Source organism: Rhinopithecus bieti, unplaced genomic scaffold (assembly GCF_001698545.2).
Source record: "Rhinopithecus bieti isolate Rb0 unplaced genomic scaffold, ASM169854v2 scaffold_36840, whole genome shotgun sequence".
Lineage (NCBI taxonomy): Eukaryota > Metazoa > Chordata > Mammalia > Primates > Cercopithecidae > Rhinopithecus > Rhinopithecus bieti.
This window is the reverse complement of record NW_016816502.1, coordinates 1414813-1430741: the sequence shown is the minus strand read 5'-3', so window position 1 is coordinate 1430741 and position 15929 is coordinate 1414813. Positions and strand designations below refer to the sequence as shown.

The 15929-nt window shown below is 42.9% G+C and overlaps 1 protein-coding gene and 1 long non-coding RNA gene across 7 annotated transcripts in view; one reads left to right on the top strand and one right to left on the bottom strand.

Moving 5' to 3' along the window:
• The window catches only part of LOC108517150 (uncharacterized), an 18633-nt gene extending 6368 nt beyond the window's left edge, over positions 1-12265 (bottom strand). Inside the window, exons 1-3 of one of the 2 annotated variants that reach the window (XR_001882015.1) lie at positions 11800-11885; positions 8664-8907; positions 7790-7867 (exon numbers count right to left, since the gene is read on the bottom strand). This is a non-coding gene — a long non-coding RNA (uncharacterized LOC108517150). Of the gene's footprint in view, positions 1-7789; positions 7868-8663; positions 8908-11799; positions 11886-12161 lie in introns of those variants that run through there. The other variant, XR_001882016.1, reaches the window with a different exon arrangement.
• ERICH6 (glutamate rich 6) overlaps positions 11880-15929 on the top strand; it is a 47212-nt gene continuing 43162 nt past the window's right edge. For 4 of the 5 annotated variants that reach the window (XM_017854949.1, XM_017854947.1, XM_017854951.1 and 1 more), the window contains exons 1-2: positions 11880-12333; positions 13325-13382. In XM_017854949.1, the coding sequence (XP_017710438.1) occupies positions 11964-12333; positions 13325-13382 (428 nt within the window). In that variant the 5' untranslated portion in view covers positions 11880-11963. The remainder of the gene's footprint in view (positions 12334-13324; positions 13383-15929) is intronic. The other variant, XM_017854950.1, reaches the window with a different exon arrangement.

Below are 15929 nucleotides of genomic sequence, written 5' to 3'. Positions count from 1 at the left end.
CNAGTTCATGCCATTCTCCTGCCTTAGCCTCCCGAGCAGCTGGGACTACAGGCACCTGCCGCCACACCCGGCTAATTTTTTGCATTTTTAGTAGAGATGGGGTTTCACCATGTTAGTCAGGATGGTCTCGATCTCCTGACCTTATGATCCACCCGCCTCAGCCTCCTGAAGTGCTGGGATTACAGGCATGAGCCACCACGCCCAGTCATTTCTTCTAGATTTTCTAGTTTATTTGCATAGAGGTGTTTATAGTATTCTCTGATGGGATCAGTGGTGGAATCAGTGGTGATATTTGTATTTTGTATTTCTGTGGGATCAGTGGTGATATCCTCTTTACCATTTATTGCATCTATTTGATTCTTCTCTCTTTTCTTCTTTGTTAGTCTGACTAGTTGTCTATCTATTTTGTTGATCTTTTTAAAAAACCAGCTCCTGGATTCACTGATTTTTTGAAGGGTTTTTCATGTCTCTATCTCCTTCAGTTCTGCTATGATCTTAGCTATTTCTTGTCTTACACTAGCTTTTGAATTTCTTTGCTCTTGCTTCTCTGGTTCTTTTAATTGTGATGTTACAGTGTCGATTTTAGATCTTTTATGCTTTCTCTTTTGGGCATTTAGTGCTATAAATTTCCCTCTAAACACTACTTTAAATGTGTCCCAGAGATTCTAGTACATTGTGTCTTTGTTCTCATTGGTTTTAAATAACTTATTTATTGCTGCCTTATCTTCATTATCTTCATTATTTACCCAGTAGTCATTCAGGAGCAGGTTGTTCAGTTTTCATGTAATTGTGCAGTTTTTAGTGAGTTTCTTAATCCTGAGTTCTAATTTGATTGCACTGTGGTCTGAGAGACTGTTTGTTATGATTTCTGTTCTTTTGCATTTGCTGAGGAGTGTTTTACTTCCAATTATGTGGTCAATTTTAGAGTAAGTGTGATGTGATACTGAGAAGAATGTATATTCTGTTGATTTGGAGTGGTAAGTTCTGTAGATGTCTCTTAGGTCCATTTAGTCCAGAGCTGTGTTCAAGTCTTGAATATCCTTGTTAATTTTCTGTCTCCTTGATCTAATATTGACAGTGGGGTGTTAAAGTCTCCCACTTTTATTGTGTGGGAGTCTAAGTCTCTTTGTAGGTCTCTAAGAACTTGCTTTATGAATCTGGGTGCTCCTGTATTGGGTGCATATATATTTGGGATAGTTAGCGCTTCTTGTTGCATTGATCCCTTTACCATTATGTAATGTCCTTGTCTCTTTTGATCTTTGTGGGTTTAAAGTGTGTTTTATCTGAGACTAGAATTGCAACCCTTGCTTTTTTTTTTTTTTGTTTTCCATGTGCTTGGCAAATATTCTTCCATCTCTTTATTTTGAGTCTATGTGTATCTTTGCACGTGAGATGGGTCTCCTCAATGCAGCACACTGATGGGTCTTGACTCTTTATCCAGTTTGCCAGTCTGTGTCTTTTAATTGCAGCATTTAGCCCATTTACATTTAAGTTAATATGTTATGTGTGAATTTGATCCTGTCATTATGATGCTAGCTGGTTATTTTGCCGTTAGTTGATGCAGTTTCTTCATAGTGTTGATGGTCCTTACTTGGTATGTTTTTGCAGTGGCTGGTACTGGTTGTTCCTTTCCATGTTTAGTGCTTCCTTCAGGAGCTCTTGTAAGGCAGGCCTGGTGGTGACAAAATCTCTCAGCATTTGCTTGTCTGTAAAGGATTTTATTTCTCCTTCACTTATGAAGTTTAGTTTGGCTGGATGTGAAATTCTGGGTTGAAAATTCTTTTCTTTAAGAATTCTTTTCTTTAAGCATGTTGAATATTGGCCCCCACTCTTTTGGCTTGTAGGATTTCTGCAGAGATCTGCTGTTAGTCTCATGGGCTTCCCTTTGTGGGTAACCTGACCTTTCCTTCTGGCTACCTTTAACATTTTTTCCTTCATTTCAACCTTGGTGAATCTGACGATTACGTGTCTTGCAGTTGCTCTTCTCGAGGAGTATCTTTGTGGTGTTCTCTGTATTTCCTGAATTTGAATGTTGGCCGTCTTGCTAGGTTGGGGAAGTTCTCCTGGATAATATTCTGAAGAGTATTTTCCAACTTGGTTCCATTCTCACCGTCACTTTCAGGTACACCAATCAATGTAGATTTGGTCTTTTCACACAGTCCCATAATTCTTGGATTTCATAGTCCCATATTCCTTTTCATTCTTTTTTCTCCAATCTTGTTTTCTCACTTGATTTCACTAAGTTGATCTTCAGTCTCTGATATCCTTTCTTCCGTTTGATCAATTTGGCTGTTGATACTTACGTATGTTTCATGAAGTTCTCGTGCTGTATTTTTCAGCTCCATCAGGTCATTTATGTTCTTCTCTAAACTGGTTATTCTAGTTAGCAATTCCTCTAACCTTGTTTCAAGGTTCTTAGCTTCCTTGCATTTTGTTGGAACATGCTCCTTTAGCTCGGAGGAGTTTGTTATTACCCACCTTCTGAAGCTTACTTCTGTCAGTTCATCAAACTCATTCTCTGTCCAGTTTCGTTTCCATGCTGGCAAGGAGTCATGATCCCTTGGAGGAGAAGAGGCATTCTGGGTTTTGGAATTTTCAGGCTTTTGCACTGGTTTCTCCACATCTTCATGGATTTATCAACCTTCGGTCTTTGATGTTGGTGACCTTTGGATGGGTCCCTGAGTGGACATCCTTTTTGTTGATGTTGATGCTATTCCTTTCTGTTTGTTAGTTTTCCTTCTAACAGTCAGGCCCCTCTGCTGCAGGTCTGCTGGAGTTTGCTGGAGATCCACTCCAGACCCTGTTTGCCTGGGTATCACCAGCGGAGGCTGCAGAACAGCAAAGACTGCTGCCTATTCCTTCCTCTGGAAGCTTCATCCCACAGGGGCACCAGCCAGATGCCAGCCAGAGCTCTCTTGTATGAGGTGTCTGTCAGCCCCTGATGGGAGGTGTCTCCCAGTCAGGAGACACAGGGGTCAAGAAACCACTTGAGGAGGCAGTCTGACCCTTAGCAGAGCTCGAACACTGTGCTGGAAGATCAGCTGCTCTCTTCAGAGCTGGCAGGCTGGAACATTTAAGTCACTGAAGCTGCACCTACAGCTGCCCCTTCCCCCAGTTGTTCTGTCCCAGGGAGATGGGGATTTTATCTATAAGCCCCTGACTGGGGCTGCTGCCTTTTTTTCAGGGATGCCCTGCCCAGAGAGCAGGAATCTAGAGAGGCAGTCTGGCAACAGCACGGATTTGCAGAGCTGCAGTGGGTTCCACCCAGTCCAAACTTCCTGGTGGCTTTGTTTACACTGTGAGGGGAAAACTACCTACTCAAGCCTCAGTAATGGTGGATGCCCTTCCCCCCACCAAGCTCGAGCATGCCAGGTTGACTTCAGATTGTTGTGCTGGCAGCAAGAATTTCAAGCCAGTGGATCTTAGCTTGCTGGGCTCTGTGGGGGTGGGATCTGCTGAGCTAGTCCACTTGGCTCCCTGGCTTCAGCCCCCTTTCCAGGGGAGTGAATGGTTCTCTCTTGCTGGCATTCCAGGTGCCACTGGGGTACAAAAAAAAAACTCCTGCAGCTAGCTCAATGTCTGCCCCAATGACCACCTAGTTTTATGCTTGAAACCCAGGGCCCTGGTGGCCTAGGCACCAGAGGGAATCTCCTGCTGTGCGGGTTGCGAAGATCATGGGAAAAGCGTAGTATCTAGGCCAGAGTGCACCGTTCCTCATGGCACAGTCCCTCACGGCTTCCCCTGGCTAGGGAAGGGAGTTCCCCAATCCCTTATACTTCTCAGGTGAGGCAACACCCCACCCTGCTTCAGCTCGCCCTCTGTGGGCTGCACCCACTGTCTAACCAGTCCCAATGAGATGAACTAGATACCTCAGTTGGAAATGCAGAAATCACCCGCCTTCTGCATTGCTCTCCCTTGGAGCTGCAGACTGGAGCTGTTCCTATTCAGCCATCTTGTCAGCAATCCTTTTGTGTGTATGTGTGTGTGGGTATGTGTTTGTGTGTGATGGAGTCTCGCTCTGTTGGGTAGGCTGGAATGCAGTGGCACAATCTCAGCTCAGTGCAACCTCCGCCTCCCAAGTTAAAGTAATTCTTCTGCCTCAGCCTTCCAAGTAGCTGGAATTACAAATGCACGCTGCCACACCCAGCTCATTTTTTTTTTAATTTTAGTAGATACGGGGTTTCACCGTGTTGCCCAGGTTGATCGCAAACTCTGAGCTCAGGCAATCCACCTGCCTCAGCCTCCCAAAGTGCTGAGATTACAGGCATGAGCCACCATGCCCAGCCAGCAATCTATATTTTAATAAGCCTTCCACATAATTCTGATGCATGCTCTAGTTTGACAACCACCACTTGAATTCATCCTCCCTTAACACACAGAAGTATCAGGTGTCCCTCCTCATGTATGAAGCCATATTGGTGTCTCTCCTGGCTGGGCTTGTCCCATTAGCCCACTATGGGAATTAGATGTAATTCTCTACCTCTCTTAACCAGGGTCCATGATGGAGACTGCTAATTGTTCCCCAGGGTCTATGCTACTCTTCTTCCTACATTACAATCACTGGCCATCCCTACAGGCTGTCACAGCTTTTAGCAAGTCATACAGTTTCCCAGCAAGAAGTGATGTGTCCAATCCTCTCTGGCCTCTAGCTATGGCTGTGCAAATAATTGGTTTGGACCAATAATGTGTGGATGGAAGTGATGCATTCAACTTCCAGATTGTATTATTTAAAATAAACAAGCAAGCAAGCAAAAATCTGGCTGCCTTCTTCTTCCTCTTTCCTTCCCAACCGGAATATTGATATGGTATTTAGCGTGAGGGTGAGGACCTCATCTTAGGGGATGGTGGTGCAACAAGATAGATGAAACCTAAGTCCCCGGATGCTTGTAGATCAGAGCTGCCCCAATAACCTAAACTATCTTCTTCTGGACTACTATGGGAGAGAGATCAATGCACTGCAATCTTGTTGGAACTAACGTATTTTTCTTTGTTACACAATCTACCCTATATCTTCTTTAGAAGACGAAGCTTCCTTCCTAGAACTTCAACCCTATATCCTTTCCTAAGGTTGAGATTTCATGCACTCATTCCCATAAACCTACCTATCTTAGTCCATTTGTACTTCAAAAACAAAATGCCACAGACTGGGTAATTTATAAACAACAGAAACTTTTCACAGTTCTGAGGACTGGGAAGTCCAAGACCAAGGTGCCACCAGGTTTAGTGCCTGATGAGGGCCCAGTCTCTCGGCTACCAAGATGGTGTCTTGTTGCTGTGTCCAGGAGTGACAAACACTGAGTCCTCACATGGCGGATGTATAAAAGAGATGCAAGTTCTCTCAAGCCCTTTTGTAAGGTAATTAATCCCATTCATGAGGGCAGTAATTAATCCCATTCATGAGGGCTCTGCCCTCATGACTGACTCACTCCCTAAAGGCCTCCACCTCTTAATACTCTCACACTGATGATTAAATTTCAACACATGAACTCTGGAGCACATTCAGACCACAGTATCACCTTTTATATATTTCCCCACCAAAGACAGTTGCTACTTTCCATAAAGTACTTCTATTCCAGTAATGATGAGCTATGTAATTTTCCCACTGAGGACATCTACAAAAGTCAGACAAATGTATTTGTTGAAAACTCATAAAGGCACAGAAGAACTAGCAAGGCACTTTAAAATAACTAGGCTAAGATAATGAAGAAGAGGAGAATCTGGAGAGGTGTCTGTGGGCTTGCTTTTGCCCTGAAGCATTTGCCAATTCTAGAACAGGTAACTGAGAGTCTGAGTAAGATTTATAATGGTCTTAACTGGCTAAGAAAATGGAAAAATGAGAGTCAAAGCCAACCAAGGGTAGAAGAGAGGTGCTGGTAACTCCCCACTTGAGACTGGGGCCTGAAGGGCTGCATTTTAAGCATATTTTAAGCATAAGGGTGAAGTAGAAATAGAATATCCTTGTAGGGACACAATCTAGTTTTGAATCATTGTAATCACTGAAATTGGATTAAGATGATCCTGGATTATGAGGCCTCCTAGGTGCCTTCCTAAAGCGAATATAATTCCTTCCAGAGGAACTTAATCCTGAACCTCAAATTTGTCCACCATTTTTTTTTCAAATAACATCTGGCATAGGATAAAAAATAACCAAGTATTTAAGGAGACAAAACTACATGAATAGTAACAACAATAACAAAATATTAAGAGCAAGGATAAAGTGGATGCCACTGCTAATTAAGAGGCAGAAATGGGCATTCAGAAATCACCTTCTGAAAAGAGCTTGTCGGGAGAAGAGAATGTGATGTTTAGAAAGATGCCCCTCATAGCTAATGCAACCAGGCACTTTTTTTTTCTGTTGCCCAGGCTGGAGTGCAGGGGTGCAATCACAGCTCACTGCAGCCTCAACCCCCTGGGTTCAAGCGATCCTCCCACCTTGGCCTCCCAAAGTGCTAGGATTACAGGTATGAGCCATCGCGCCCAGCTTTAGGAACATTCTTAATTAGCCATCATCAAAGCTACAGTTCTTTCAAGTTGTTCTTCTACCATGAGTCAGAACAATGCTTAATTAAGGTATTCTGAAGAGATACTGTACTTTCTTCATGGATGTGCTAGGGAGCTATCTATAGCCCATTCAAAATATTCTATATGCAAATAAGAAGTTTAAGCTGGACAAAAATTCACTTTCCTGCCTTTCTCAAAGTGGTGGTATTCATGGCAGTCTTTGAGAGAAAATGGAAAACAGAAAAGGAAACAAAAGGAACAAAGCTGGAGGCATCACACTACCTGACTTCAAAATATACTACAAAGCTGTAGTGACTAAAACATGATACTGACAAAAAACCAGACACACAGACCAATGGCACAGAATGGGGAACACAAAAATAAATTCACATACTTAGAGCCAACTGATTTTCAACAAAGGTTCCAAGAAAGCACAATGGAGAAAAGACAGTCTCTTCAATACATGGTGATGGAAATTGGATATCCACATGCAGAAGAATAAAGCTAGACCCGTATATTTTACCACATACAAAAATCAAATCAAAATGAATTAAAGACTTAAGTGTAAGACCTGAAACAATAAAACTAGTAGAAGAAAACATAGGGGAAATGCTTCATGACATTGTTCTGAGCAAGGATTTTTTTGATAAGACCCCAAAAGCACAAGCAACAAAAAGAAAAACAGACAAATGAATTATTTCAAATTAAAAAGCTTCTGCACAGCAAAGGAAACAATCAACGGAGTAAAGAGACAAGTTGCAGAACAGGAGAAAATATTTGCAAATCATACATCTGACAAGGGGTTTATATCAGAATATATGAGGAACTCAAAAGCAAAATAATAATAATAATGATAATAATCTGCCAGAGTATGGTGGCTCACACCTACACTGCCAGAACTTTGGGAGGCCAAGGTGGGAGACTCACTTGAGACCAGGAGTTCAAGACCAGCGTGTGCAAAATAGTAAGACTCTGCCTCTACAGAAAATTTAAAAATTAGCCGGACATGATGGCACACACCTGTAGTCTTAGCTACTGGGGAGGCTGAGGTGGAAGGATCGCTTGAACCCAGGAGTTTGAGGCTGCAGTGGGCCATGATTGCACTGCTGCACTCTAGCCTAGACAATAGAGCAAGAATCTGTCTCAAAAAAAGAAAAAGTGGTATATAGATACAATGGAATACTATTCAGCCATAAAAAAGAATTAAATCCTGTCATACACAACAACCTGGATGAACCTGGAGGACATTATGTGAAGTGAAATAAGCCAGGCATAGAAAGACAAATACCTCATGATCTTGATCATACGTGGAATCCAAAGAAGTTGATCTCACAGAAGTATTGAGTAGGACCGTGGTTACCAGATGCTGGGGAGGGGAGGACAGAGAAAATAAAGAGAGGTTAGTCAACAAGTACAAAGTTACAGTTAGATAGGAGGAATAAGGGCTGGAGTTCTACTGCACAGTAGAGTAACTATGGTTAACAATATTACATATTTTAAAATAGCTAGAAGAGAGAATATTGAATGTTCTCATCATAAAGAAATGATTATATAGTTTGGCTGTGTCCCCACCCAAATGTCATCTTGAATTGTAGTTCCCATAATCCCCATGCGTCGTGGGAGGAACCCTGTGGGACGTAATTGAATCATGGGGGCAATTACCACCATGCTGCTGTTCTTATGATAGTGAGTGAGTTCTCATGAGATCAGATGGTTTTATATTCTCCACTTTTGCACGGCACTTCTCCTTCCTGCCATCATGTGAAGAAGGATGTGTTTGCTTTCCCTTCTGCCATAATTGTAAGTTTCCTGAGGCCTCTCCAGCCATGCTGAACTGTGAGTAAACTAAACCTCTTTCCTTTATAAGTTACCCAGCCTCAAGTATGTCTTTATTAGCAGAGTGAGAAGGAACTAATACAAATGATAAATATAAGAGGTGATGGATATTCTAAATATTCTGATTTGATTTTCACACAATGTATCACGTATTGAAACATCACACTGTATCCCATGAATATGTACAATTATGATGTGCCAATCAAAAACAAAATTAAAGAAAGGCAAACAAAATATCAAATGATGACAATATACAATATTATATATATAATATAATTACATAATATTATATACTTAAGATAGGAAATTTTTAAAAAACCCATTACTTCTTGATACGGTTTGGCTCTGTATCCCAACCAAAATCTCATTTTGAATTGTAATCCCCACGTGTTGAGGGCAGGACCTGGTGGGCAGTGATCAGATCATAGGAGTGGTTTCCCTCGTGCGGTCTTGTGATAGTGAGGGAGTTCTCAATGAGATCTGATGGTTTAAAAGTGGCAGTTTCTGGCCAGGCACGGTGGCTCACACCTGTAATCTCAGCACTTGGAGAGGCCAAGGCGGGTGGATTACCTGAGAGCAGGAGATTGAGACCATCCTGACTAACATGGTGAAACCCCGTCTCTATTAAATATACAAAAAATTAGCCGGGCGTGGTGGCAGGCTCCTGTAGTCCCAGCTACTCGGGAAGCTGAGGCAGGAGAATGATGTGAACCCAGAAGGCCAAGCTGTCAGTGAGCCAAGATTGTGCCACTGCACTCCAGCCTGGGCAACAGAGCAAGACTCTGTCTCAAAAAAAAAAAAAAAAAGTAGTTTCGCCTACACTCTCTCTCTCCTGCCACCAAGTAAGACGTGCCTTGCTTCCCCTTCACCTTTCACCATGATTGTAAGTTTCCTGAGGCCTCCCCAGTTATGCGGCACTGTGAGTCAATTAAACCTGTTTATTTTATAAATTATTCAGCCTCAGGCAATTCCTTATAGCAGTGTGAAACCAAACTAATATACCTCTGAAGTATTCAATACATTAAAAGCTAACATTTTCTAAACGGAGGTATGTGGTCCTAAAAAAAAAATAATAAAATACAAAATCAATCCTCAAAAAGAAAATAGGCCAGACAGCTGTAATCCCAGCACTTTGGGAGGCCAAGGTGGGAGGATTGCTTGAGCCCAGGAGTTCAAGACCAGCCTGGGCAACACATTGAGATGCCATCTTAGGGGAAAAAAAAAAAAAGAAGAAGAAAATAAACAATAATTAAATTTTATCTCAAAATAGCGCCATGAATTAAGTGGAAAGGTACTGATATTTCCATTCTACACACCAAGAAACTGAGGCTCAATAACCCCAAAGTCACAGTCAGGGCAGGTGCCTGGTTCTCAAATCTCAAATTCATGAGTCAAGCTAGACACCAGGCACGGGGAAGGGGAAAATGTAAACTGACCCAGCATCATATTATCTCTGAACAGCCAAAACAAGAGAGTGGCATCAACTCATGGGAAAATAAGACACTGTTCTTTGCGTAGTAAGTAGATCCAAGGAAACGAGATTCCATAAAATGTTCAAAAAAGGCCTTAAATAGAGGGTCTAAACAAGGAGTACTTAAACAAATTCATTTACCACACAATTGAGAAAATGCCAGGGCAGTCACAGAACTGAGCTACAGCAGGCACTTCAGAGTAAGCACAAGCACTCTCACCCTTGCTCTCTGCCAGCCCCGTGTCACATCCGCACATCCTGACTTCCAGTCTGCTCTCTGAGGACCCTGGTTGAATTTCATAGCTTCTAAGATAGCTTCCAGCATCAAACTGCTACTATTGCCCAGAAAAGAATTGGGCTTTTTCTTATTTTCTTTTTTAAATTCCACTTATCTTATTTGTACAATATCTGTATACATAATTCCCTCTTCTGGCCCTCCTTTCCTGCCCTGAGCCTGCTGGAAAGCTTTTCACTTTCCTCTCTGGTCACCACATTTTGCCCTTCCTTTTAAAGCAACTCAAATGTACCCTCTCATCTGTGCTGCCTGCTCCTTTAGCCTGCAAGATCTCTTCTTTCAAAAATATTCCCTAGCCAGGCACAGTAGCTCACGTCTGTAATCCTAAGAACTTTGAGAGGCCGAGTTGGGAGGATCTCTTGAGCCCCGGAGCTTGAGACCAGGAATTTGAGACCAGCCTGGGCAACAGAGCAGGACGCCATCTCTACAAAAAGTAGTCCCAGATACTCAGGAGGCGGAGGCGGGAGGATCAGCTTGAGCCGAAAGGCAGAGGTTGCGGCGAGCTGAGATAGCACCACTGCACTCCAGCCTGGGCGACAGGGTAAGACCCTGTCTCAAAATAAATATAATACAGGCCAGGCGCAGTGGCTCACGCCTGTAATCCCAGCACTTTGGGAGGCTGAGGCAGGCGGATTACGAGGTCAGGAGATAGAGACTATCCTGGCTAACACGGTGAAACCCCATCTCTACTGAAAATGCAAAAAATTAGCTGGGTGTGGTGGCATGTGTCTGTAGTCCCAGCTACTAGGGAGGCTGAGGCAGGAGAATTGCTTGAACCCGGGAGGCTGAGGTTGCAGTGAGCTGCGATCGCGCCACTGCACTCCAGACTGGGCGACAGAGCGAGACTCCGTCTCAAAATAAATATAATATAATATAATATAATATAATATAATATAATATAATATAATATATAATATATAAAATTGGTCAGGCATGGTGGCACACATTGTTGTCCTAGCCACTTGGGAGACCCAGGTGGAAGGATCACTGAAGCCCAAGAGTTCAGGGCTGCACTGAGCCCCAATGCCGCCACTGCACTCCAGCCTGGGTGACAGAGTGACACCCTGTCTCTCAAAAACTATATATATAAATATATATCAAAACTTTAAGTAAATACAAAGTCCCAGAAGGATGCAGGTGGTATCTAGGTGGCCAGATGCTTCAGGATTTTCTACTCCAGGATGGATAGATGGGCCAAGCAGGACCCAGATTACAGAAAACGAGCAAAATTTATGGGACGCTAAAAATCTCGCTAATCAAGATTAATTAATATTAATCTAACAATATTTAAGACAACTAACATTTAAGGTAATTGTAATACGCTTATGAATATGTAAGGTAATTTAAAAAATATCTGCAAAAGAGGGCCCAAGGACTGGCGCCTGATTTTGTGAATAAAGTTTCACTGGAAGCTCCAGCAAGCATCTGTCTACTCAATAACCAGACTCCAGCATTCGCAATATCAAATGGCACTGTGTGTGTCCGTCGCTAGAAGCCACTTCCTCCACCCGTTTAAAAAAAAAAAAAAAAAAAAAAAAAAAAAAAAAAAAAAAAAAAAAGCTCCAAATAAGCTGAGAGACGAAGAAAAGATCGTTTCTCCGCAGGCTGCCAGGAGTTTCAGAGACGCTGGACACTGGAGAGCAGGGATAGAAAGAAGCTTGCGGTGACCCCTGCCGGCCGCCGGCATTCTACCCACATTCTACCGGGCTAATCGAGTCCTGCCGCTTTAAATCCGGGAGGCTCGGTGGCGCAGGGCAGGCAGTTGCCAGGGGAGACCAGCACACAACAAAGGCGCGCGCCGGCCAGAGCCTACAGGGGCCGCGGCCACTGAGCTGGCTGTAATCCCGCCTCCCGCCAGCCATGGCCCATTTGCGCTCGCCTAGCAGCTTCGGACCTCCGGGGAAGAAGAACCAGAAGGAGTCTGAGGAGTTAGAGGAGGAGGAGGAAGAGATGGAGGAAGAGGAAGAGGTGGAAGAGGAGGAAGAGGAGGAGGTGGAGGAGGAGTTTGTGGGGGAAGAGCAGGAGTTGGAGGCCCCTGAGAAGTTCAGCGATGAGTACCTCTGGAAGGTCATGGACATCGGTAACTACGACTACGACTTCCCAGACGTGCGCCCCCGCTTAGCCAGCATCGTCAGCCCTAGCCTGAGCTCTACGTGCGTGCCCAGCCAGAGCGCGACCAGCACCGAAATGCCGAGCGCCAGCCCACCCTCCAGTGCCTCCTCGCATAAAAGTACCGCCCCCGACCCACCCCTTCTTCGAGGGCTTTCTGGTCCCCAGGGGGCACCTGGTCCACCCACTCCCGTGCCTTCGTCGACCTGCGCGTCCTGCCTGATTTCTAAATGCATGCACCATTCCACACACCTAATCTCTCTCACGTCCTTGTCAGAGTGATGATGCACGATTTAGGATATAGGCGAAACACCATAAAAGTTAAAGTTGGGCATTGCTGTATGGAGTGCTTTTTTGAGACAAGAGCCTCGCTCTGTCGCCCACGCTGGAGTGCAGTGGCTGCAGCCTCGACCTGGGCTCAAGCCTCCCATCGCAGCCTCCCGAGTAGCTGGAACTACAGGCACACGCCACCACGCCCAGCTAATTTGGCGTCTCACTATGTTGCCCAAGCTGATGGGAGTGCTCATTTTTATAACACTTTTGCGTGCATTCACACTGTTACATCTCTCTCTCTCTCGCTTCCCCTCTCCCGTCTCCCTCCCCTCCCCCTCCCTCTTCCTTCCCTCCCTCTCCCCGTCTGTCTCTCTCTCTCTCTCTCTCTCTCTCTCTCTCTCTCTCTCTGTCACACACACACACACACACACACACTCATATTATTTCCAGAGAAGTGTCTCAAGGGTGCTGTACTACTAAAACAGGCCTGCAAAAAAAAAAAAAAAACAACTATTTTGTTTAATTTAACATCCTGTACTGAAGCCACTCCAGTCACTTTCTTGAAAAAAGAAGCAGAGAAGTCTTTTAGAGTAGGTTTCTCAATCTCTAGTATTGACATTTTGGTCTGGATAATTCTTTGTTGGGGAGGGTTGGGGACTGTCCTGTGAATTATAGGATGTTTAGCAGCATGCCTGTCCTCTACCCTTGTCTGTGCTAGGAGCACACACCCTTGCGATGATCAAAAATGTCTCCAGACCTTGCCATGTGTTCCTGGGAGGGGGCAGCATTGCCCTTTTGATTTAGAGGGAGTAGCTGATTTTAAATGCTTCATTCAACAGGTTTCCCTAAAATATTTCAGACATTTAGGAAAGACATGTCCGAAATGAGTATAGATAGGTAAGAAAATGTTTTCAAATTTCACATTTTTTGAACCCAATAATGTTTACCTTTTGAATAAACATGTTAGGAAGTAGAGTAAAATAATCCAGGGCATTTATGACTTATTTATTTTTAAAAGGTTTTTTTAATATACACTGGTAGACACTTTGGAAGAGATAAAGGTTCCCACTTATCCCCAGCTTATTACCTAGCTCTAGAGATTACATGTCCACTTATCAGTGTAACATGAAAGAATAACTATATGTCATGTGTACAATTGTAAGTGCTTGAGAATTTAGAATATAGGCTTTTATTGGCTAAATGCAAGAGTGACCAGGGACACCTTTTGTGGAAGAGAGTGGAAATAATGGCCTTTCCTTTTTCCTTCCCTCTCTTCTTTTCCTTGTTATTGCTATTAGCCTTCAGGCACTTTAACTATAATAAGAAGATACCAGAGAAACGCCTTCTGGAACATCCTTGTAAATATTCCCTGAAATCTCACACCAAACCTGAGTCAGTGATCTTGAATTACTAGTTACCCTAACTTTGCTTTTGTAAGCAACTTTTAAATTCTTAAGTTTAAGGAGAATTGTTCTGTCTCACTTAGATGTTTTTAGTTATCCTTTTAATTCAATTTGTAGTAGAGATAAGGTATGCACATGGTTAAAAAAAATCAAACTATACAAAGGTAAAAAAGTGACAATCTCCATGCCCTTCTTTACTCCTACTCCCATTCACCTTCAGTTTTGTTTCCATTATTATTTAAAATAACGTTTTCATTTCTTGGTTTATCAATTTCTTATGTATTGAATTCCCACCTCTCCACTTTAGTAGTTATATTATTTTTAGTTTTTCTAACATTTAGGACTTTGAGGTATTTAAACCTCTACTTCTTGATTTATCAATTTTAGTATCTATTGACTATTATGAAAAATTAACATGTTAATGCACTTCCTCCTTCCATCTCTCTTCTCTCCTCTTTTTTCCCAATTAACAAACTATATGATATGATTAAAATGCAATATATATTTACATAAAGTTATATTACTTTCCCAAGCTTTATTATGCTGATATTATGGGGCTTGTTAATTATAATTAAAGTGCTCTGGAGTTGTTTCTAAAAATTGAAAACCAATAAACAATACTCACACTTCCATGTTAACAAACCAGTAATATGATTGACTCTATGGACAAGAAAATATAATCTTATGTCTGTAAAAATTGTCTCTTAAAAAGTAAACTTTTGCCGGACGCAGTGGCTCACGCCTGTAATCCCAGCACTTTGGGAGGCCAAGGAGGGCAGATCACGAGGTCAGGAGTTCCAGACCAGCCTGGCCAACATAGTGAAACCCCGTCTCTACTAAAAATACAAAAATTAGCCTGGCATGGTGGCGCATGCCTGTAGTCCCAGCTACTTGGGAGGCTGAGGCAGGAGAATCGCTTGAACCCGGGAGGTGGAAGTTGCAGTGAGCCAAGATCATACCATTGCACTCCAGCTTGGGCAACAGAGTGAGACTTCATCTCAAAAAATAAATAAATAACAAACTTTTTGACTCTCCGTTGTTCTATCTACAGTTTTTCTGGGTTGGCTCACCAGTCACACTTTGTTGGTTCCCACATTGTCTTCTTTCTTTTGTTCCTTTTCCTTTTGCTGGAGAAACTCCTCGGGTGAATTTTTTATGTAGGTCTCATGGATAGTCAAATTTCTGAGTTCTTGCCTGCCTTGAAATTTCTTCATTTTGCCCTCATACTTGATTTGTTAAACAAAACAAAACAAACAAACAAAAAACCAACCTGCCAAAAACAAGAGATTTAAAACCATTTTTCCCTCAGAGTTCTAAAGACATTGCTTCACTGCCTCCTAGTAGCCCATACTGCCTCACCAGTCTTATCCTCAGACCATTCTGGTATATAATTATTTCCTCCCTTTTTCTTCTTCAGAACTCCTCCTAGATGCTGTTGAACCTCTTCGATAGATTCTCCATCTTTAATAACATTTCCTTTGTATTTTCAGTATCTTCAGGATTTTTGATGTTTGTTTACCTGCTATTATGCAGCCCTTGTACAGAATTTTTTTATTGCAGGATTCATATTTGTCATTTCCAAGAACCAGTACTTGTTCTCTGATTGTTGCTGTTCAAAATCATTTGGTTTGTTTTTTGTGGTTTTTTGTTTTTATCTCTTTGAGGGCACTGTTCTAATATATTAAAGTTCTCCTTTGTTCTTTGTATTATTTTTTCTTTCAAAGTGAGTTGTTTGGCCGGGCGCGGTGGCTCAAGCCTGTAATCCCAGCACTTTGGGAGGCCGAGACGGGCGGATCACGAGGTCAGGAGATCGAGACCATCCTGGCTAACCCGGTGAAACCCCGTCTCTACTAAAAAATACAAAAAACTAGGCGGGCGAGGTGGCGGGCGCCTGTAGTCCCAGCTACTCGGGAGGCTGAGGCAGGAGAATGGCGTAAACCCAGGAGGCGGAGCTTGCAGTCAGCCGAGATCCGGCCACTGCACTCCAGCCTGGGCGACCAGAGCGAGACTCTGTCTCAAAAAAAAAAAAAAAAAAAAAAAA